The 24,779-nt window shown below is 34.8% G+C and overlaps 1 protein-coding gene across 1 annotated transcript in view; it reads right to left on the reverse strand.

Moving 5' to 3' along the window:
* Positions 1-475: 475 nt before the first annotated feature.
* The window catches only part of ocrl (OCRL inositol polyphosphate-5-phosphatase), a 28,233-nt gene continuing 3,929 nt past the window's right edge, over positions 476-24,779 (reverse strand). The window contains 23 exon segments of the mRNA XM_032554753.1: positions 476-3,125; positions 4,122-4,233; positions 4,315-4,442; positions 5,696-5,780; positions 6,876-6,995; positions 8,201-8,224; positions 11,254-11,483; positions 12,386-12,551; positions 12,693-12,803; positions 13,915-14,050; positions 14,934-15,043; positions 15,334-15,445; positions 16,531-16,712; positions 16,824-16,940; positions 17,850-17,964; positions 18,072-18,173; positions 18,847-18,983; positions 18,985-19,018; positions 19,109-19,334; positions 19,745-19,930; positions 22,660-22,773; positions 23,038-23,076; positions 24,281-24,372. Of these exon segments, the coding sequence (XP_032410644.1) occupies positions 3,001-3,125; positions 4,122-4,233; positions 4,315-4,442; positions 5,696-5,780; positions 6,876-6,995; positions 8,201-8,224; positions 11,254-11,483; positions 12,386-12,551; positions 12,693-12,803; positions 13,915-14,050; positions 14,934-15,043; positions 15,334-15,445; positions 16,531-16,712; positions 16,824-16,940; positions 17,850-17,964; positions 18,072-18,173; positions 18,847-18,983; positions 18,985-19,018; positions 19,109-19,334; positions 19,745-19,930; positions 22,660-22,773; positions 23,038-23,076; positions 24,281-24,372 (2,803 nt within the window). The 3' untranslated portion in view covers positions 476-3,000.

Genomic DNA, 24,779 nt, shown 5'->3' on the forward strand with positions numbered 1-24,779 from the left:
ACCTAAGATTTTCAAAATGTAAAGTTTCATTTCAATAAAAGTTTATGGAACAATCTTGACAATTTCTTAATGTACCTAATAGAAATTTGAAAATCATTATGAAGTGATATGGCGTTGAATTTGAAATATTTCCGTAATGGTCTTCAGAGCTGGAAAAGCTAATTTTCTCTTAATGTGAATAGGAGCAAATATATAGGTTTATAAATGACTTTTTATCTTATTTTTTTGTGATCTAAAGTACCCTGGACGGTCTTGTAGCTGAAATGTGTGATGCCAATAAACTTGATACTTTCTGCTGTTTTTCATTCAAAATTTCTTGTAGTTGTTACACAAACAATTCACATTTATTATTGTGTGAATTAAATAAAACAAAATGAAAATCAAAGTGTAGAACAAGTGGCTGGTTGTATTTTGTTTTGTCTTTGTTTTTCTTACCAGGCTGGGTCACAACAACAATAAGTTGAAAACATGACAATGGCATTTCATGTAGTTTTATTCATCTTAAATAAATTAAAAAGTACCCAAAAACATTAAAGTCGCAGTTAAATGTACCTTAAATTTATGAAACAAAAAAAGACATCAGATGACGTTAGAGTTGCATCCAAAATTTAAAAATGTTCAATCACGTTTTCTTGCTAAAGGTGACGGTTCAGCTTTCTACTGAAAAGGTAAACAGTTTCCTCAAGCAAAAGCAACCATTTGGCAAAACTCACATTAATGTTTGATTTATAGTTTTCACCCTAAAGTGTGTTCTTATTGTCTCTGTAGCTTAATATTTACTGTTTTTCTGTAATTGGGTTTTCCGGGCATCAGTTACTCAAGATCCCGATCGGAGGAAATGAGTGTCATGATTGTGAAAACTAAAGCTGACGTTTGTCGAGAGAAACCGTTAAAGAGGAAACATTCAACAAACGAAGGGGGGCAAAAGTTCCTTATTTCTACATCCACATTGCAAGAGTTGGAAGCGAAAAAGTAGTTTCCTCAGTGGCACAGCTGGGACCGGAGTACAAACCTTAGATAAATGAGCGCTTCAATCTTGGTACGCCGCCTCCCAGAAAACACTGCAGCACTTAGCAGAGCTTTTACTCAGCAAACACTCGATACAGCGACTGTATGAGACATGTGGGAGTACATGTAAACAAACACAGATATAAACAGTACCACTGTAATGGCTGACAAGAGACAACGTCACAGAATCTCACCACCGGACAGTCATGAAACACAAAACGTTCATATTTACATCGAGACGTCAAAACCCTCGGAGGGCGGCTCTACACTTGGCCAGGAGGTTTAGTGTGATAAATTTGTTGTGTAAGGCTGACAGAACTGAATGTACGGAGGGAAAAACATGACAAAAATACGGTGTTCGTCGACCTGAGTGAAGCTGAAATTAAATTAAATTGGTGTCAAGCCTTGGTGCAGAAAAAATCTTTCTTTGTGCTGCTATAATTTAAAAGATAGCAATAAATTTTTCGAAAGGTCAACCTCCGTTTACAAAAAAGCAAATGTGTGTGAATCAACTGTGCTACAAAATGTTTAGCGTCACAAATATACAAAAAAATGATATAATTCTTGTTTGGTTTTGTTCATGTCTGATCTCTAGAAAAAAAAATTTTAACGGCACAAAAAAATTGCTGCACTAAAGTAGCAAAGTTGATTGACGCCATGTTTAGTTTGTTTTTGTAAATGTAAACTGGCTGTTTGACCTTTGATGACCTCTGGAAACATATTAATATCTTCAAAATGATAGCAGCACAAAATGTTTTGCACAAACATTTGACACCAATTTGAAGAATGTCTGTGGCCAACTTCAATTAGGTTGTTCTTTATAGTACTGGTACAAAAGTAAAACAAACTGCAGTAAAAAGAAAAAAATCAAATGTTGCAAATGCAGGAGGAAAAAAAAAATATAAATAACAGTTAAAATACAACCAATGTGTTAGCTAATAAATTCTATTGTCTCCTCACCTAAAATGCAGCAACAAATGATTGTCCTTGCTTAAGCACAAACATTCGTAGTAACTAAATACTATACTTATTCCTACAGAGAAAGATTAGGGCCATTAAAAAAAAACCAACTAAAAATTGTGCTTTTTTTCTCAGAATCAGAATTGCCTAAATGCACCATTAGGCAAATCTAATTATAAAACGAAAATCTACCAAATAATTTTGGGACAGTATTTCCGAGAGTGAAGGTTTACAAAACATATAACAAGGAAGAAAAAGTTATGTGATCATTTTCATATACTAACAACATAATTTACCTAATTTATGTGGATTTTGACATAAAGTGACGGAGTTATAATTTTGAGTTTAAGGTCAGAATTCTGAGAAAAAGAGTCAAAAGAATTCTGAGAATTCGTAGAAAAAAAGAATTTTCAGAATTCTCAGAGAAAGCCAGAATTCTAAGTTTAAAGTCAGAATTCTGAGAAAGAGACGAAAGAATTCAGAAAAGAATTCTCAGAAAAAAGAATTCAGAGGTTAAAGTCAGAATTCTATTTAAAAAAAAATCAGAATTCTGAGAGGAAAAAAAATAAAAAGAATCCTGAACAAATTTCAGAAAGAAAGTCAGAATTCTTAAATTTTTTTTTAAAAAGGTCAAAATTCTGAGTTAATTAGAATTTTAAATTTTCTTGGTGGCCCTAATCTTCTCCCGTACATTTCAGACTAAATGATCAACAGTATTATTTACCGCCATTCCTCAAAGTAGCACTCCTGTGTTTAGCGTGGGTCTCTCTGGATAGTGTTTCCACAGTTTGTCCACTCACTGTTTTTTGGCATGAGTGTCTTCCCGTAAAGAGTCAGCAGACGGCGAGGGCCAGTCTCCATCCTTTAAGTCGTTAAAAAGTGAGCCAGTTCAAACTCTTCCCACATGGAAAACGCGACGCCTGCAGAGGTCAAAGTGACGTCTTTGCAGCCCGTGATGGCCGAGTTGGTGAGCGGTTTGGTGAAATAAAGAGCGGGTCGGTGACCCGGTGGGTCGGGCCGTCGACCCGTTGGTTAGTCGTCGTCTGCAGACATGAGGAACCCCAAGATGAAGTTGATGGCTTTCTGTCGGTCATGACCCGACTGCCTGCTGGCCATGTTGGGCGGCGGTCGGATGAGGAGGCTGGCGAAGAGAGTAGCTGAAAACACAAAACCGTCCATATTAATGTTTATTATCGTTACAGTAAGTCATGTCTATTATTATTTTTCATTCAATCTCAATATTTATTCATTTATTTATATTATATATTCCAGGAGTCCTTATTTGTTCAGTTAAATCTCATTATTTTTCTTATTTAGAATTAATATTTTATTACTCTCACTACCTCTCTTTCATTTGTTTAAATTAATTCCTTATTTTGTCCTGCTTATATTTTTGTCAACTTCCTCTCATTCACTTTTGTTTATTCACTTTTATTCATTTGACCTCAACAATTTTTTTAATGAACTTGATTCTCACAAAATAAAATGTTATTGTTTATTTTATTTTTAATTAAGTCATTCATTCTTGGTCTTAATTTTAGTTAGATTTTTTTTCTCCATTCAGCTTAATTTAATTTGCTAATTTCAAATTATTTTTGGTCATTTTGGTTAGTTTGTAGATTTCTATTTCTTCTTTTTTTTTTTTTTTTTACTTTCATGTATTATGTTCATTTTCAATTTTTATTCATTTTCATTCACACATTTTTTTCAGTTTCCTTTTTTAAATTTATGAATCATACAAAACAAACATTACAGACAAACAAAAGCGGCATCAATCTACTGAATGTCTTAATTTTATTCATTTGTTAATTTCCTTTAAGATTCTTGTTAATTGATTTATTCTCCCTCATGTCTCGCATATTTTTGTTCTTTATTTCCTTGTTTTGATTTATTTACTTGTTAATTTATAAATATTCATCCATTTTTATTTTTGCGTATTAATTCGTTTGTTCTTTCTTCGGTTCTTTTTGTTCGTTCATTTTTATTTTTGCGTATTAATTCGTTTGTTCTTTCTTCGGTTCTTTTTGTTCGTTAATTTTTATTTTTGCGTATTAATTCGTTTGTTCTTTCTTCGGTTCTTTTTGTTCGTTCATTTTTATTTTTGTGTATTAATTCGTTTGTTCTTTCTTCGGTTCTTTTTGTCAGTTTCTTACCGATGAGGTTTGCTGTTAGGTTGTTGTTGTTCGAGTGCTTCAGCAGTTCCTTCAGGAAAGACATCAAGTATCGAAACACGTTTCGATGCGGCCGGGAGAGCTGTGAGACCAGCTGTGAACGTCAGAGATGTTTACTGCAGATTCATCACTTCGCTTTGTGTTTCAGAAACAGAAGCATCTGGCGGCCGTCTACCTGCTTGCAGAGGCGGCTGTCGTGAGAGCTGTCAAGGCACCGTTGGTAGAGTTCGTAGCAAACCACCGGCTCCGGCAAGGCCTCCAGGAAGATCAGCAGAGCTTCGGCTACCGAGTGGTTACAACCAGCTGGACCACAAGTTACGGAGAAACTGGAGTCCAGTAGAGTTTACACAAAGAATAAAAATGCGTTTCTGCACACATCGGTTTATTTTCTACTTAAACAGTTTTTACAGTTAAGTATTTTTTCAAAATCGCACCTAAAACTCAAAGTTTATCAGAACGGCTGCATTTCAGTCGAGGTTTAATATAAGATTGAAATGATTAATAGCGATTAATTGTTAACTGAAGTCAACTAATTTAGTAGTCGAATAATCGTCAACTGGAGTACACGGACTCAAAAAAGTCAATTTGCAAAAAGAACATAATCAGAGCAATAAATAAGCCAAAACTGTATAAAAAATACAAATATTTTCCATTTTAGAAAAAATAAAAAGCTTGGTCTGTAAATATGTTCTGCCCAAGACGTATTTACAGGCTTACTTAGTTAGTGGCATTTTTATCTTCACCCTGTTCAAATTCAGTAAAAAAAAAAAAAAAAAAGGAGTTTAATCTCCTATTAAACTCCTTTTGCTAACCATTTATTAATTGGTTAACCCAAAAAATAAACAAATCAGACCAACAGGAATGTTTCACATGTTGATGTTAAAAGTATACTTTTTAGCTGAAGAGTCATTCTTTGTTACAAACGATCAAGAGTTCACCAAAATAATACATCTTAGACAATAAAATTATTCCTTAATTGAAATATTTGTTAATTAGAATTTTTTGTCTATATATTATATTATAAACAAATTTGTAGAATGTGAATTTTTAATCCAATTAATTGATTGTCAGAGTAACTGATAGATTAATTGATAACTAAAACAATCGTTAGTTGCAAGTCTATATCTAATATTGAATTACAGATAAATTAAATATATATATAAACTGGAATAAAGTGTAAATATTTCCATCTTTCTTTCCAACGCAACATCAAAACTGCAGGTTTTGAGTTTAATTAGATATTTTTTAGCGTTCCTGGCTGCTCTTTAAACGCTCCACTAAGCTCTGCTGGGTTTTGCTGAAATCTCTGAAGCCGAACCACCAATTCTCCTGCATCTCAATGACTAAATGCAACTGCATGAAAACTGGGTTTATCCTCTGACCTTTTAACTTTAATCAACTTAAAATGTATCATACTTTATAAGCTAATGTGAAGATAACCTTCATTAACATCTGGCGCATGTTGTAGATGATATGGTTGGAAAGGATAATTCGATCTTATAATTGCAACTTTAAAAAAATAAACCTGATTTTTAATCAAATAATGTCAAGGATACGTAGAGACTCTGGGATGCTGGTGTCCAGGCAGTCAATGATGCTCTGGAGCTCCTCCTGCAGGCCTGGAGTCTGGAATAAATCCTCCTGCAAGCAAAAACACAACGACTCAAACACCAGATCATCTAATGGCACCAAGTATTCGAGCCAGGCGAAGAAAAAATCTTAGAAATTACAGGAATAAAGTCAGAATATGGCGAGAAAAAAGCCGTACGACAATAAGTTGAGATAAAATAAACTCATAAATTAGTATGATGAAACGTCATGAGAATAACACAAGACGAGAAAGTTGGAATAATACAAGTAGTTTGACAAAAAGTAAATATTATGAGATTAATGTCATAATAATAAGAGAAAAAAATCAGAATGAAATGAAAATGAAGTCAGAATATTATGAGAATAAAGTCAAACACTGAGTCAAAATAAGACCAGAATAAATTTGGATGACAAAAAGTCTCAGTACAATGAGAATAAAGTCATAATAATATGAGTATAAAATGACAAAAAGTTGAGACTAAAGTCGCAATGATACGAAAAACAAAGTCGTAAAATTTTGCAAATTGTCATAAAGAGAAAAAAGTCAGAATATTACAAGAATAAAGTTGTAATATTTGTGAAATGTAGTAATTTTATATCTCCTACATGAAAAATAAATAAACATAATAAATGTTGAGCGCCTTGTAAAGTCACATATTTTTTTTGCAAATGGGACAAAACAAACTGGACAAGCTGATCACGTCTGTAAATCTACAAGTTTTGCTCTCATTGAAGCAACTTTTTTCTTGTAATTTTACGGCCTTCTGGCAATATTGGGTTTTAATTCTGAAAATAAAACCTCAGAAATTCTCAGAATTTCAAATAAAAGAATAAAATCCTTGTCTGTCCCCAATAATCTGTCATAATCTAGAATCTCTAAATTACAACAAAACTCCATTCATACAATTAATCAAAGCCTAACTTCATCTTAAAATTTAAACTTCTTCATGTCAGTGATCAGACAAGTAACTTAAATAAAATAAAAAGGATTTTATTTCACTTAAACTGATCTGATGACACTTCATCAAACTTTCCTTTTGTTTAGAGAAACCACAACTTTCTCTTTATTGTGGAAGTTATTTCATAAAGTCATGTGTTTTAATCAGAATAAGAAACTGTGGTTAAATAATCTGGACGTCGCCGTACCTGATCGCAGGACTTGGTGAAGAGGTGGTTGACCAGGATCCAAACCTCTTTGGGGATTTTCAGAGGTACGTCGTCAGAACTTCCTCCATCCGCAAACATCAAATTCACCATCGACTTTTCCTGAGAAGCAAAAAAAAATTACAATTTCTATTAAGAAAAATGTTATTTTCAGAGAAACATTTCAACAAAAAAGCAGATAATTTGATAATTTGAAGGGGAGACATTTCACAAAGCAGCAAATGTTATTATTTTTGTTTCTGCAAATGGATCCCAGGTCCAAAAATAACCAGTACGGCTCATAAATCAGGGGAAAACAGAGAGGATAATAAAAACGATTAAACTAATGAAGCACAGACCAGCAACAACTAAAACTTTAAGATTGCGACTTCAAATCACTTTTAATCTTGTGTGCTCCAAAGCTTTGAAATGAGATTAAACACGAGTCGAACTTTCACTGGAGACGTTTTCCCTGTTTCTCCTACAGTTTAATGGATGACAAAGATAAAACCTAAAACTAAATTACAAAGCTGTTGCTCATGTTTGATAACACTGAACTCCAAAGCTGACAGGAAGTTAATATTTATCTAGTTTTACGATATAATATTCAAAGCTGACCTGTTATGCGTCCTTGAACAGGTTAGGATAAGTTAAACAAAACGTGTTCATTACATTTTTTGCACAAAATCATCCTTAGATAATGAGATTTTAATGTCAGACTATTTTGATCTCCTTTCATAATGAGGCGTTTTAGGGTTCCTGTCACTTTAAATCCTAATAACGCCAACAAACTCAGCGTTTTAAACTCGCACGTGGAAATGGATGCAAACACATGCGCAATTATACAACTGAACATCTTTGAAAAGCAGAAGTGGAGCAGCCTGCACAACCAAAAAGAATGCAGCAAGTGGTTCGTGGATGGTAAGTCAACAACAAAACACTCGTTGTTTCCAGCAGCCATTGTACAGCGGTAACAACAGCTCACCAGACAAAGTGATAATAATTCATATAACAAACAAAAAATAACAAAATCGGGCAAAATAAATAGTTTTTCAATAAAAACCAAAAAAACTATTTTTGGTTAAAACATGTTTGTTTTTCATTCAATGGGTAGAGATACTTCATAATAAAGTTACTAAAGTAAAAGTAAAAATACTCCTACAAGTAATTTATTAAAAAAGTTACTGAGGTAAATGTAATTGAGTAACTAGTTACTACTGAACTCTGCCAGCAGGATGTCGATAATGTGGCATAAAGGGAATAATCGACTCGTATCTGGACTGATGGACCTCTTTGTATCAGATTATTGGTTGCTGTTAATTATTTACCTTCTCTGTACCGCTGTCCTCTCCCTGAGCAAGAAGCCAGCCCGCAACCACAGCAAAGAAACGAGCAAGAGCAGGAGAGAAAACACACAAAGGAGATGTGTAAAAGCAGGAAAAAAAAAAAAAATCAAACGCTCTCGCATAAATGTTTTAATATCATCAATCAAGTGGTGAAATCTGATTGTTAAAGTGGAAATTCAGGAGTTTGTCCCAAAGTTTGATCAGATAAGGTGGAAAATATACAGGAAGAGATGATGAGACAAGAAATGAACAAAGTCAAAGTTTCCTTGATTTTTTTTTTTTCTTTTAAGAAATCTTGTACAATGTTTCTGCTACTTCCTTGTTCACAAACAGAAATACACAAGTTGGGACATTTTATGTTCCTAAATATAAACCGACTGGTGACTGAATTTAGCCTGAGGGAAGAAATGAGCCCTCACACGTTCACACTCTGCAAAAACAAAATATTACCAAGTAGTTTTGGTCTACTAGTGCAGACATGTTAGTGCGCTTTAATTTACCCTCTGCAGTCCATAATATAAATGGTCGTTTTTGACTAAATTTTGATTTTACCTTTATATTTCTTAATAGAAACCATTAATATTGCCTTATGTGGTATCATTTCTTTCAGGACAACCTTACCTTTGTCAATATGCACTTATTTGGATATACTGATATTGCATTTTGGGCCTAAAATCACACAAAAAGATTAAATTAGAGTATAAAAAACTTATTTTTTCAGAGTGAAACCCACAAATATGTATAAGAAATGTTTTTTATGGTTTAGAATACTAAAGTATACTATAAATTTCAAAATCAATATGTACAAATATAGCAAACAACTCATGTTTAGAAGACTATTATCAAAAAAATGTAGGTAATTCAGTCGTTTGTGTACAAATACTTACAAAACATCAAAACAAGATTCCAAAAAATATATATAACTCTGCCAAATAAATTGAAGTCCTGGCAATTACTTATCTATATTTGTGCAATTATTTACAAAGGATCAGAGGTTACACAACATAATAAAAATTATTACACTGTCAACATCCTACTCTGTCTTCCACGGATCACAGCGGGAGTGGCTCAGCTTTCCAGCCACTGAGAACTAGACTGTGCAGTTGCGCAGCGCCGCCTACTTCTGAGTTTGGATCTCCGCATAGCTATGTCTGTGCCTGCCTCATCTTCTTCCTGATACCCATCTACATCTCTCTCACTTTCTAAAACGAATGACTGAACCGCTATGTCGTCATCAGAATCCTCGCTGTCTGCTTCAGACTCGGGCTGTGGGTCTCCCTCGTCTTTTAGCTCAAAAAAGAGCTTCGCTGCCTGCTCCACATTCATTCTTCTCATCATTCTTTACAGACAAAACCAAAGACAATTTCCTACACACAAATTACCAAGTAGATTTTACTGATCGGTCTGACATCGGTTTGTCGATATGCCTCTTTTTTTCGCCTCTTCTCCGTTCCCGCGTTACTGCTTATTGTCATTTTTCGCACCGTTACTTGCGTCACCGTCCTACGTTTCTTAGCAACAAAATGTTGTGAACTCTTATCAGTTGAATATGTGAGATCGAGTGAGGGGATCTCCTGTTGTGTTTTATTTTTTGCTCCGTTTCACTCCAAGACAGTGAAAGGGAGCGGGTTTTACAATTTCGCTGATTGAAAAAAATGCATCAAATATATTTAGCATAACTTCGGTTTTCCTTCGCCTATTAACATAATTTAAAAACTGGTGTGTAGTTTATAATGTGGACTTCAAACTCAAGTTGAAAGTGAGAATCGGGGAGGCGGAGTCTTGCTGCTACATCACCCCAAATCAGACATGTAAAAAAGACGCGTATACGCGTCCATAGACTCCAGAGGGTTAAAACAAAACTACAAGTAACTTTTCAGCAAAACATAGGAGCTTGTTTTAAGTCAATAAATACTTATTAACAGAAACAGTACCAGTTCCATTGGCAGATTATTTCTCGTAATTTATTTTTGTCTTATTTCAACATATTTGCACTGTTAGAGCAAAAAGACTTAGTAATATCTTGTGTTTTTGACATACAATATCTTAGTACACATAAAAGTAGACAAAACTTAAAAGTGTCCAAACTTTTTCACCGAGGACTAAAATCCTCAAGTCAATTTTTTTTCTCCCCCAATTAAAAACAAATAAAAAATATTATTGTGAATTATTTCTCCTTTACATTCACAACAATAAATAAAACATGTAATATTTTATGTTTCCCTTAATGTTTACAATTATTTAACTTTTTGGACTTTTTTTTGGAATTTTCCATTTTTAGTCTATAAAATGTTTTTAGTTTATTGTCAGCAATGATAGTGAGAATTTTCCTTTACAAGCTTTGCTGTATTTAGCCAAATGTAATGAATGGGTGTGACAAAGATGTTTGTGGCACAACTAGTAACATAATAATAATAATAATAATAATAATAATAATAATAATAATAATAATAATAATAATAGGTTAACTCAAGGAAAAATATTTGTGTTGAACTTAATATCTAAATTGTTTAAGAAGATATAAACTTGCCACGGAAAATATCATCCTAAAAAATTACAAAAAGTGTTGGATGGCCAAATTTGTGCCGTTCTTGAATTGCAGTAAGGGGCCACACAAAATTAATCCAAGGGCCACAAATGGCCCTCAGGCCGCAGTTTGGACATCCCTGATATAGACGCTTGGTTTAAGTTAATGATTCTTTAATACTGATAAAAAGTTCTTGTTCTAATGGCAAATTTTTTCACATTTTTTCAATTATATGTGAAATAATCTGTCACTAGATCAAGCACTTTTTCATTAATATTAAAATAACTATTTTTTTAAAAACAAGCTTTTGTATCTCGCTGAAAAGTTACTTGTAAGTTAGTTTTGTCTTTTCTCAAATGAACGGAGATATTTTCACTAGAAACTACTTGTTAAGATTTGTTGTTTTTGCAGGTCAAGTTCTGGTCACAACATTCTGATTATAAATGAGCTCCAACCCAAAATAAATGAAACACAGTTGGCTACTAACAGCCGCTATGTTTTTCCTCACCAGGTCGATGAGGTTGGCGACCTCTCTGACCGGCTTCCTGATGCGACACAGAGTCTCCAGTGAGGTGCCAAAGCAGCTGGACAGGTAGTTCCCAGAGATGGTGATGAAGTAGTCTTTGCCGCGGTCCAAATGGAGCACCAGGATATCATAAATAGAGTCTTGTCCAGAGTTTAGCAGCGTAACAGAGTCTTTACTTACATACACCTCCAGATAGATTTCCAGGGTCTCACCTGCTCAGAGAACACAGAAGAAGTCCAAAAGAAAACAGTTATCTCTGAGGAAACGAGGAGTTGTCTGTCATATTAATGTGGTTTTTGCTTTTGCTACTAATGCTGACAATATAAAGAACATTTAATGCATGAACTGCGGCTTAGTAAAGAGTTCGTGAAATTTTATCACAGTAAAATTCAAGCATTTTCAAGGTAAGTTTTCAACTTTTTGCAGATAAAAACAATAAAAATGAACTAAAAAAATTATAGTTTCAGTTCATGACTGTATAAATTTATTACTGTTGTTAATAAAGTCTAGTTATAGTATTCTACCTTCTACAGCAGGAACAAAATAAACTAAAATATACCATCATTTAATGTTTTTATACACCTGATTTATCCAAGAACAAAGCACAAATTTAACAAAAAAATTCCCAATTTCAATAATGTTGTTTAACATATAAAAGATAAAGCAACCTTTATTTTAATTACACATCTCAATAAGTCAACTAGAAATGAGGAATAATAAATATTTATTACATTGAATCAATCACAACAAATCATGTTAAGGTAAATAACCTTCCTGCTCACATTAAATGCTGAAACGCAAAAAAAATTACAAATAAAATCTCTACAAAATGTTCTTGCCATGTTTTCTGGCATTTAGCAAATAGAAATAATTTTTGTAAATCTAACTTACATAAAACAAGAAAAGTTTAGTCTGATTTAACTTCAAATAGAGAGAAATAAATATCTATATGTGTCTTTTTATTAGGTGTATGAAAACATCTGGTTTCACCTTATTATAAAACTCTATAGAGTTTTATAATATCCACTACTTTTCTTATCTAGAAAAGCATTTTCAAGGATTACAAGCACCTGCAAAAACACAGATTAAAAGAAAAGGAAAAAATAAATCTTACTTGGCTCCAAGAATCCGTCGCTGGGTTCGGCACGCAGCCACGGTTTGCAATAGTTTGGGTCGTTTGGTTTGGGGATGAAGGCAAAGTGACACGGTACCTGGCCGTCGTTTTTAATCAGGAAGCGCTCCTTCTGCAGCTGCCTGAACTTGACGTCCTTAAACGAAAACTGCAACACGACGAGGAGAAATCCAGCAAAAAGCACATTAATCCCAGCTTTACAGAGGATTGCAGTTGGTATCTTTACCACAAATTTGCCCATTTATTCGTAAATATGTGAGTTTGTCATAAAAAAGTTGAGCTTTATTACATCTATCCTGCTGAGAGACACAGAAGGAAGGCAGTCGTTCTCCATTCGGTCCATGGCGCGAACGATGTCTTCAAACACTTTTTTCTGGCGCAGCTCATCCACGACTTTCACCTGTTACACAAACAAACATCAACATTAATCTAAATTAGCCTAGCATTTTAACAAAGATCCTCAGCAGCGTGAGATGCGTGCCTAGTGTAGCTTTCTAAGCCAAAACAGATAATTCTTTTAAAATAAATTATCAGTATTATCATGTTTTAGAGAAAGTTTTAAATAAAAAGTTTTAAAAAACTCCCAACTTTACTGCACACATTGCAATATGGTTGAAATTTTAGTTTATATCTGAAATGTTTTTATTTTCCACAAAAAACTTTTCTTTTACTTCCACACTGGCTAAAACAAAAAACAGTTACTAATAACTGGCAGCTTGATTTCTAGACTTGTACTTCAAATCTCAAAACATTTAAACTATTTTCTATAAAACTACAGAAAAGTTTGACTTTATATGACGACTTTATTGGGGTTAAAATGTGTTTATTTTATCAAAAATATGGATTCCTGGGTGTGCCGTGGTGGCGAAGGGGACAGCGCGACCCTTGTTTGGAGGCCTTGAGTCCTCGAAGAGGCCGTCGCGGGTTCGACTCCCGGACCCGGCGATATTTGCCGCATGTCTTCCCCCCTTTCCCGTCAGCCTACTTTCATATAAGGGACACTAGAGCCCACAACAGACCCCCTGGAGGGGTAAAAAAAAAAAAAGGATTCCTTTAAAGAAAAAAAAAAAGCACAAGTAAAACAGAATTTTGAAAAAATAAAACAAATTTTATGAAGCTCTAAAGTCAGGCAGCTTTACATGTACCGCACCTAAACAATGCGATACAATAAACTATGTTTCTATTCTATATGTTTTGATATCTTTAAGTTTTACCTAACTTGTTTTGATCTTAAAGTTTGTTGCCATATCCAGTTTACTTTTTTATTTTTAAGTCTTGTGTGGGAAAAAAACAACACATTTTGTTTTTTGTGGCATAAAAGAACTAAGTTAGAGAGCTCCTTATATTCTGCAGTCAAAAATTAGAGACCGTTTATGATCACAAAGAAAGAAAAACCGTCTGTATTTCTTTCTTCTGCTTGGAAGCTACAAACAAATGTTTTGAAGTTATTTTTTCATCACTTCCTGATCTGGACCTTTAAACCTGATATTTGACACTCCTCCACGTCTTACCCCAATTTTGAAGAGCGAGCTGACGGGCTTGTGGTCGCTCGTTTTCATTTCCATGTGGCTTCGGTATTTGAGTTGCGTGACGCTGCTGCCCCGCCAAAGAATCCTATCGCACCAGGCAGGGATTCGGCACTTCCCGCTGCAGGAAGCAGATAAAGTTTGAGAGGAAAACATGAGTGGAAAATACAGAAAGTACTCGAGAAAAGAACTGCTGACGCAGCATTAGGGCAGCAAAACGTTTCAGCCAGTGGAAAGTGAACCGTGAGGAAAATTTGTAGAAATTAAATCAGGAAGAAAAGTGAAAAACTTAAGTTTAATCTGCCATCGGATTCAAATTTACAAACATCCAACTAATAATGCACGGTCGCTTTTATTCCTACCATTTCTTCACATACAGTTAGGGCAGACACGATTAATCATGATTAATTGATTGTTGAAATAATTGCTGACTAATGTAGTAATCGATTAATCGTTAACTGGAGAATACAGACTCAAAAATGGTTCATTTCAGAACTTAATTAGTTTTAGCTGAATTACTCACAGCAGTAATTAATCTAAAAATATACAAAAAAATACAGACATCTAACATTTAAGACAAAACAAAGAACCTTAACTGTAGGTTCAATCAAATTCTGTAAACATACATTTAAAAAATCTCCTCCTAATAAACATCCTCTACTATTCAATTATTAACTGGTTTATAAAAACGAACCAATTAAAACTGTATTGATTAAAATCAAGTAAAAAGGATTAAAGGTTTTACATGTTAGAGATATTTTAGTATTTTATTGCATTTTACAAAAAATCTTTATCTTATTTAAAAGTTTAAAATTAAACTTGAATAATTATCTAATAAAAAAAGTTTTTTTTGTAACTTGATCAGCCCAGACTGACCTGAACACAACATACATTAAGTGCTTAGACACAAATAAAGGCAATAAAAATATATTTGTAATGCTGGTTTTATTTCTGAAAACAGAAATTGGGAAGCAGAAAAGAAAATCTGATGAAACAAGACGTACCTGGAGTCCCATCGATCCGTTTTAGTGTCGTACTTGTATGTGGGAATGAAGTTGATATCTCCCTCTAAGAAGTCGGTGAAGGCTCTTTTGGTTTGTCTCTGAACGTTCAGCTGCACATGGAAACAGTTTTATTTAATTTGGGAAACAAAATCTTCTTTCTTAACCAAACTCAAAGGAATAAAACCTACAAAAATCTGATAATTCTGCCCATAAACATCAACCCATTTCCTATAACTTCTGTAAAACTGTTAGATATTTGCTACAAAGTGCTTTTGAGCTTATTCTGTTTAGAAACTCAATCCACAAACAAAAAAGGCATAAAATCTTTGCCTTGCATAACATAACAGACATATAAGTAGGGCTGGGGTTTTTTTGTATTAATGCTGCCTCAGTTTATTACCTGGTCATACTCCTGCAGCTTCTTTAGCCTGTTCTCAGCAATGAGATGTTTGACTTCTGCTGCATCGTTCAGGAAGAGGCGGTAGTTCAGGTCTCCAAGCCAGATCACCACACTGGAACAAAACCAGCAGCTTCAGACACGCATGGTCAACTCAACGGTAAATATGACCTGGCCATTTGGTTTTTTTGGCAGTAAATTAATGATTTTTGGTGTGTGGAAAATGTTTCAAAAACCTCCAGAATGTTAATTAACATTCAGTGGGCATGGAGCAGTTACCTAGCAACCTCAGCGCCGTTACCTAGCAACCTAAACTGAACTCCAGAGCATTTGGTTTTACCGCTGTATACACTGTACAATGGCTGTTGGAAAGAAATGTGTTTTGTTGTTGACTTTAGATCCAGAAACCACTCTGTGCTTTCTTATTGGCTGTGCAGGAGACTCCACTTCTGCTTTTCAAATTTGATTAATTGTGCATCTGTTTGCAGCTATTTTCAAGCAAGTGTAAACGTTGAGTTGGGGGGTGTGGTCCGGCAGCAGCTTATTTGGATTTAAAGTGACGAGAGGACATAAAAGGAGCTCCGCATATGCAGGACTGAGCATAATGGTGAGTTCACACCAAATGCGTTTTGAGCGTCAGGCGCGTCTGGTTTACATTCAAAGTCTATGTGGAGGCGCGTTGTGGGCGATCTGAAGCGTTTCACTCATCCAACACTGGACTTGAAAAATCTGATCTTTCGTCACTCGACACAAAGCGTCAACCAGGACGTGCATTTTCTGACGTAATCTCAGGAGAAAAAAACCCTAATTTGGATAAATTGTCGCCGTTTGTTCTCGTACTATAATCTACGACCAATGAAGTTATGACTAGAGACACAGAAACAGAAAGGACTTTGGTGTGATGAGGATCAGCGAGGAAGTTGGAATGTCGGGTAAGTTATAACTTTTATTATTTGAAAATATTTCCCCGCATTTGAGCTATCCAAATCAGTCCAGCAAAAACGGTGAATCACGTTAAATAAACGGTGGAAGAGTTTGAAGGACACGTTGCTAAAGAGTCTCCTCTCAATACTGCCTAGAGCGACGTTGACCCGCCTGACGCGCGTCTGGAGCAAAACGTCAAGCGTCTGACTTCAAAGTGCCCAGGCGTTCTGTAAAGCCAGAACTGAAACAAAACGAGGACGTGTTGGTGGGACTCACTCGTGTTTGACGATGCTCAGCGGCGGGTAGTCCAGGAGGTGGAAGGTCATTCGGGCACAGATGTCTCTGTAGTCCTGATTGCGGCGCTCAAAGTCTTCGACATGAGCCGCCAGGTGGCAGTTAACGATGCAGAAGCTGGTGTTGTGGAAAACAAACCTGACAGCGACGCCTCCTTTGTTCCCCTAAAACATCAAATTAAAAGGCCTTCAGGCTGATGAAGGAAACTGCAACAGTTTCAAATACTCGGTACATATTTTGTTTATTAGAGGGCAGAAGATTCAGTGTAAACTAACCATTTTTCCCATAATTCCCGTCCCGACGTGCTCTGCAGCCACTTCCTTGATGTGATTCTTGTGTTTCTTCTTGACAAAGACCACAAGCATCATCCCAACAAGTCGGATCACCCGGATCTGCAGAAATTATTTTAAAAACTATTATACAAATTTCTCAGAATGAGCTTAGATTTTTAACTCCTTTTTCAGTTTACTTACAAAGTTCCTACATATTTCAAAATTCCAGGTTCAATTTTGAAGGATTTTCTGTCAGCTCAACCATTTTTTAAAGAAACACACACTTAATGTAAATCTACAGCACAGATTGTTCACAGGAAACTAACCTCACTTCTATAAAATTAAGAAAAGAAAAGATTTTTTCCTTAAAGCAGGGGTGTCCAAAGTGTGGTTCGGGGGCCATCGGTGGCCCTTCGACTGATTTTTTTGTGGCCTCAAATCCAGTTCAAGAGAAATGTTTATTTTTTAAGGTTTTTATTTTTAATTGGCGCAAAATTATTACCGACATGATTTTCTTGCAACGGAAAAAATTAAGTAGAACACAAAGTATTCATCTTTCTACAACCAAAGTTTTATAATCAGTAGATCCACATTTATCCAGAGACTTTTACTGAAAAGCCAACTTCGCTGCGTCTAATTTGACTATAATTTATTGAGATCGGCTAAATAAAGCGAGGCGTTTTGACATTGGGTCTCAGTTATTCTTATAACTGAGAATAAATTTGCTCAACAAATCCCAAAAGAAATTGAAAAATAAAAGTTTTCTCTTAGAAAAGCAAAATCCTTTTTACGTTTTAGATCTACAAACTCGAACATTTTCTCAAAAGAAAGTCACTCAAGTAAATGTAATTGAGTACATTTAAATTTAAATCACATTTTAAGGTCAATAAGTGTTAATTCAATGACAGATTATATTGCTTGTCTGAATTTTTGGTACAAAATAAATTTTTTATCTTCCTGAACAGAAAAATAAGAATAAAGTTTTTATAGCATTAACACTTCATCTTTGATGATTAACCCTTTACTCACCTTTTTGTAGTTGCCTTTTCTATTCAGGCTTCTCTCCACGGCTTCGATCCAGACCTGCTCTTTGGACGACTCCAAGTAGAAAAACGCCTCAGTGCTCAGGTCCAGTTCTTGAAAACTACAATCAAAAATAAAGTCATTAATATCCCAGTTGTTAGCATTTCCTAATCGAGTTTATAATTGTGTTGCTTGATGGCTAGAGTTTAATCGTTATTGCTTACTGACCCAACAGCGTAAATATCAGGAGGATCGGGGTCGCACCAGAGCCAGGGATCCAGGCTGCTGTCTGGGGACTGACCGTTCACGTTCCAGGTTCCGATGAAGAAACTGAAAAAAGGGAAAAAAAAAGTTTGTTTGGTAAATCCAAAAATTAACTTCCCCTGCTTTTTTTAATTAAAACAGAATTAGCACATATAACAGCGTGTACATGAGGTTGATTGGCAGCGCTAAGACCCGCCTCCTGGCTCTGATTGGTTGTTTTTGGTCAGGTCTGTGCATTTATTCAAGAGTATTAATCTTTTCACAGATTATGTTGGAGCCTATTAAGTATTAGATTAACTTATTTGCTAAATGATTAATGTTATCGATACAAATTTATGCTAATGGTAGATGTATTATTTATTTATTCTTGGATTAGGCCCTCCTCCTTGTCAGGTCAGCCTACAGCTGAGATTAACAAGCAAAAGCAGCTGCTGTGGTTGATCTAATCACAGCAGCTGATTAGATTCAATCAGTTGTGCTTCTTGTGTTTCTTCTCGACAAAGACAACAAGCATCATCCCAACAAGTCGGATCACCCGGATCTGCAAACATTGATGTTATTTTTACCTACCCGGATGATGTTATGTTTCCAAATATTTGTGTATTTTTATACACAAATATACATAAAAATAAATATTTTTATGTATATAAAAATATAAATTTTTATTAAGATTCAGCTGCGTGTGAACAAGGTTTGAGACTGAATCCGTTCCTATTTGTTCGAAGGCAGGCCTCCTCACCTGAAGGGCTGGATGTCCACATACTCCTTCTCCTTTTTGCCCAGGCGGTGTTTAATGAGGTACTCTCTTTGCCCGGCCTCGCTGGACAGCATGGCCTGCCTCATGCTGTTGGTAGACGGACTGTCACACCAGGACGATCGGTCTGTCCGTGTAATCAGTTGGTCTGATACTACTGGATTATAAAAAATTAAAAAAAGAGTTGAAATCCTTAAAAGACAGAAACATTTCAGATAAATTACACATTTTTTCCAGGTGGACTCACTCTGGTTTGGTGTTCGGTACAGGAGCGGTGCCTCGGGCCTGAAAGGCTGCAGCCGAATCTTTTGGGATTGGAGGCGGAGGAAGAGGATTGGACGGAGGGAAGGAGGCTTTTCGGGGAGGCAGAGTGGGAACAGGAGGCGGCTCTCTGGACGCAACGATCCGATTCTGCTGGTTCTTCTTCTCCTCCACTTTAACGGTGTTCTTTAAGCCCTCTCCAAATCCATATTCTGAGGCAATAAATGTTCAGGAAAGATTAAAAACAGGATTAAGAAAAACTAAGATTAAATATTAAAATATTGAATAACATTACAATATTATTTAAAATATAATATTGTGTGTTTGATGAGGGAATAACATTATAACATAACTTAAAGCTAAAAAAAAGTCAGTTTTACATGATACCGCCCCTTTAAACCATGAAAGTAAAAGTTTATTTACATAAAAAATATTTAAAGCAACTTCAGTATAATAAATAAATATTATATATTAAATGTAATTATAATATTAAATAATTTAATATTCAATCATATTCTTTTATATATATATATTTTAATTAAGGTTAAAACCAGGCTAAAAAAAAATCCCTTGATTTAGTTCAGATGTCAAACTTTAACATTTTAAACCAGCTGATTTTTACCGGTGGCGTTATGATTTCCTGCTGCGTTGTTGAGGTTGGAGACCGGAGCTATGAAGGTTCTGGTCTGGTGGTCTCCGCTGCTGTTGGCGGTCTTTGTGGCCCGCTGTGGTGGAACCGGAACCGGACCTCGATGCGCCGCTGGAGTGAGCGGCTCCATCGCTTTGGGTTTACTTAGCTTGTACGCAACTGGAAAGATTAAATAGACAGTCAGAAAAAGTTTTAAATAAGCAAATATGTATCTCTTAAAACATTAATTTAAAATATAAAAACAGCTGATGTCCTCAAGAAATGCAAATACCAAAGTAACTTTCATCTGTTTCAGCAGATATCTGTAAATGACCATTTAATGAAAAAAATAACAAAAAATTTAATTCAAAGATTTTTTTCTCAACGTCAAACAAATGAAAAACAAACCCAAAAATGTAAGAAACTGTGCATTGTCTTTTAGTAAGCCTTTTCAACCAGTTTACAGATACATTTTCTACTGTAATTATTCTATTTGGAACAGTTTAATTAAAATATAAGTGAGTTCAGTTTGTTCAGAAGGTTAAAAAACTTTTTGGAGGGTAATTTTATTTAAAAATCTTTCAAAATGAATGATTCTTGTAGCGCTCGAACACTTTGAGATGGAATATTTTAGTCCACAATGCAAAAATGTAAGACACCTCTGACCTAAATGAATGCATCAAGTAACCCACATAATTTCTACAACAGATTTAACCAAAAAAAAGAAAAAATCATAAAGCTCAGCCCTAGTCATCAGAAACCTTTTATTGTTTATTTCATTCTTGTCATTTTTTCCTGAAATATGCAGCGTTCTTACATACGGCTTAAATGTTTTGGTGCAGCAGTACAAAGTGCAGGACACCATGTTTGGAAATGTTATTAAATTTAATAAAAAGGAAAGCATGAAAAAAAATGAGGAAACAAGACAAGAAACGTTTAAAATGTATGATGTTATAGCCAGGGTGATTTCATCAGAGGAATGACGTTAAATGAATAAAAACTAATAAATCTGCTCATGCAATGTTGTTGTTCCAAACAGGGCAAACTATATATAAAGTGAGTTTTCTTTTGCTTTATAAGAGTCTGAACCATAGCTTGTAGCTTGGGTTGTTTGTTGTGGTCTTGTGGATAGTGGCTTTCTTCAGTAAAGCAAACAGTAAATATAATAGTCAAACTGGATGAACAGGTTAAAGAAGGAAACTCGAAGTAAAACCCTCCTTGAAAATCTTTATCTCTCCAGGAAATTGGTCACAGGCGGCAACCAGGACAGGAATTTAAAAATCTTACTGATGGAGAAGTCAGGAAACAGCTAGGTCAGCATTTAGACAACCATACTGCTCGTAAAATTTGTGGGGTTTTTTCTAACTTACACACAATACCGTCTCCTTTTATTGTAATCTGTCAGTGAATGATTGGAACACAACAAGCACAAATATTTTTTCACAATTACCTTGTTATGATTTCCATCAGCTGCTGCAGCCACTACTTAAATCACTCATTTTTAACCAATCGTAAATTATTTTCTTGTGTGTGACCTGCAAAACTGTTTCAAACGCTGAGAACATTATTTTCTTACTCCAATAAACTCAATATAAGTGGTGTTCACACTCATTTAACTTCTTATGCGAGTTATTGCCACATAACTTTTAATTCAGGAGAGAGTGCAGCTACTCACTTCCTGTTGAAGACGAGTTTTCCTCGTCTTTGCATGCAACTGTTGCCTGCATGCATGCTCAGAATGAGGGATTTTTGCAAAGTCAACAACTCAATGCAATGGCAGTGCAGGATGTGTGAATGATGCATGTCTGAGTTTTAAAAACATTTCAATAAACTGAACTGAACCGCCTTGTTTGGTAAGTAAGATCAATTTGGAACATAGATAAATGAATTCGACTGGATAACTGGACTGTTTTTTTTTTTGTTTTTAATGTGCATAATTCTGAATTGGTGCAAAAAAAAAAAAAAAACTAAATTAAAATGGAATTGATGGATTTACCAGCATAAATCAGACATAAAACTGATTGACATAACACTGAAAAAAAATAAAATATATATATATCAATAGAAAATTGATATAGGAATAGAAAATACATGCAAATATTTTTATGGCTACATAATCTAAAATAAAAATAAATCAGTTTAAATATTCCCTCGCAAAAGTTAATGAAAACATTCACCATCAGCATAAATTACACTTCATATAAGTGATTCCTCGTTAGACTTCCTGTTATTTTTTTATTTCTCATAAAAATAAACACAAAGTTAGGACAGAATAATTCACCTTGTAGTGATAACTCTGTCCACTGAAGTTCATGTCACAATAACAAATATTGTCAAACGATAAATCATACAACAAATTATTGCAATAAATGATAATATTGTTGTTTTGAGACAATTTTCAAGTAATAATCAAAGTTCATTCTTTCAAAGACCAATAAAGAACATTTAACACTCAAACTGGAAGACATTTTAAATATCCAAAATAAATAAACAAAAACAGCAGAAATAATAAATAAAATTAATTATAAAGTATCTGTAAACAAAATTATCCTACGAAAAAAGGCTAGTCTAGACCAAAGCACCAGACTGAAAACCTTTGTCAACCAGTTTTTGGTAGAAAGAGAAAAACAGTAAATCATGCAAATGGAAATCATTGAGCTTGTATTTACTTTTTATGCCATTAATTGATTTACTGCGACAGGTCTAGTATATATTGATGTGTAGTTCTGGTTTGAGTGCAGCAGAAGTGGAAAAGTCCATATTTAAAGTCTCAATCCGAGGTGTGTTTCTTTGTGTGCACAAGAAGAGAGAACAGAGATCAGAGCAGCGTGGCGAAATCCTCCCTTAGTAAATAAATGTTAGATGAGCGACTCAATAATTAATCGCCTCTCTGACTCAAGCAGCCTCACCTTGCTCTTGAGCGCTTTTCACCTGAGTTAAGAACGTCTGAGTCCGCTCATCGTCCTGCAGCTCCAGCATCAGCTCTGGAGACTTTTCTCCTCTGATTCGTACTGTAATACTCGCTGAGGAAAAAACACCTGCATGTCAGACACGTTTGGATTTTGCAAACACATTAGAAACACAACAGCGACCTAAATCAGCATTCCTTCAGCAAGCTTTGGCAACTTATGGCCCAACTCTGCCGCTAAATAAAGCCGCTTTGGGCTGCAAGCATTCTCTAAAAATATACATCTGGAAAAGGGAGCAGAACTAAACTCTACAAATATGAATCTGAAACTTGTAACAAGCTGATTGGATGCATAGAGTTAAACTCAAGAAGTACTCACAATCGTCAGAAAAGTCAATCAGGAGAGCCTCTTCAGCTTCTGGAGGGAAACAGAAAGGAAAACGGTTAAGTTCAAAGGTCAGCAGTGGGAGTGAACCTGCAGGTTATTCAGAGGGAAACGGTCTGAGTTTACTTTAAAATGTCTCTTTGAAGTGGAAATTAAAAAGTGAAAGTTTAACCTTCACTTTCACATTACAGAGATGTGACCTTGTCACATTATAACCAAAAGTTCAAGAGAAAAATGACACATGGTTTTTATTTCATTCTCTCACATGAAAACCTTAAAAGTGTGGCATGCATCTATAGTCATCCCCTTTACTCTAAAATCCTGTGCAACCAATTACCTTCCATAATAACCTAATTAGAAACTTAAATTAGTTGCACTTAAAGGGTTGAGGTCTGCTAGAGAACATTTGTGAACAAGATGGAGGCTCATAGAATGATTTACATAAAATAATATTCATGTGCTAGGAGAACCTAATCAAAGTTCAGACCTAAATCTAACACAAAAGTCTTGGGCAAGACTTGAAAAGTTCATAACCATAGAAAACCTGTCACAATAATCAATAAATCAATTAATCGCATCACAAATTAAAACAATCTCAATGATTTCATGATTTATTGTTTTCCCTTTCTCTCTTGACCAAAATTGGTCTTCAGCTTGATGCTTTAGTCTCAACTAGCCTTTTTTTAAAGGATAATTTTGTTTACAGTGACTTCATAATTCATTTTATTTCCTATTTTGTTTATTTATTTTTGATATTTAAAATGTCTTCCAGTTCCAGGGTTAAATGTTAATTACAATTTAAAGTTTCTTGATCTTTGACAATATTTTCTTGCATTACTTTGTCATTATTACCACTATATTACATGAAAATGGTCTCAAAACAACATTATAGTTTCATCGCAATAACTTCTGGAAAAATATATTGTCCAGCAAAATTTGTTATCGTGACAGGCCTCGGTAAAAGTACTTGCTCAGTTGTGGCTGAATAAAAATGCACACCACATTTCTGTATGCGAAACTAAGTATCGTTTCCTTTCCACTTCACAAACACACACAACTTTTCTACACCTCAAATCCCAATAAGAAAGCTTGTGGGTGAAAATGTTTAATACGTTAAACATCACGTTTTACTGAATCCTTTAACAATTTTAAAGTTACAGAATATTTAATAATAATGATCAGAATATGCAGAAAAATTTTTAATGTCTAATGCTGAGAAGAAAAAAAAGATACATACCTCGTATAATTTCAAATTTCTGGTTCACAGGTATGGATAACTGGGCCACTGGACGAGACACGACAGCATCAGGAGTGGCCAAAACGCCCAATCTAGATGAGAGCAGAGCAGATTCTGATGTTGAAATGACTGAATTCAGTTTTACTGAATTCAGTCATTTACTTTTTCCATCACAAAACCCACAATGCAATTAAAACTCAATCATTCAGCACAAGTAAGATGCGTGTGCTGGGAAGATTTTAATCGTTATTAATGGAACAAAATGCAAATTTAGTATTTAAAAAGAGAGCATGCATTCATGCAAATTCATCCTCTAAACTGCAGTTAGGTGAAATCAGCTGAATAAGCGAACAACGGTGGAAAAATAACAAGCAGGCGGGCTCTGTTCTTCGTTCAAAGTTAATAAAGACAAGTCTGAGGGAAAAACTGAATTATTCAGGGTTTAAAAAGTAATAAGTTATAAAGTTTTAAAACAAAAGGATTCAGATCTTTGATGCGT

The sequence above is a fragment of the Xiphophorus hellerii genome, chromosome 23 (genome assembly GCF_003331165.1).
Source record: "Xiphophorus hellerii strain 12219 chromosome 23, Xiphophorus_hellerii-4.1, whole genome shotgun sequence".
Lineage (NCBI taxonomy): Eukaryota > Metazoa > Chordata > Actinopteri > Cyprinodontiformes > Poeciliidae > Xiphophorus > Xiphophorus hellerii.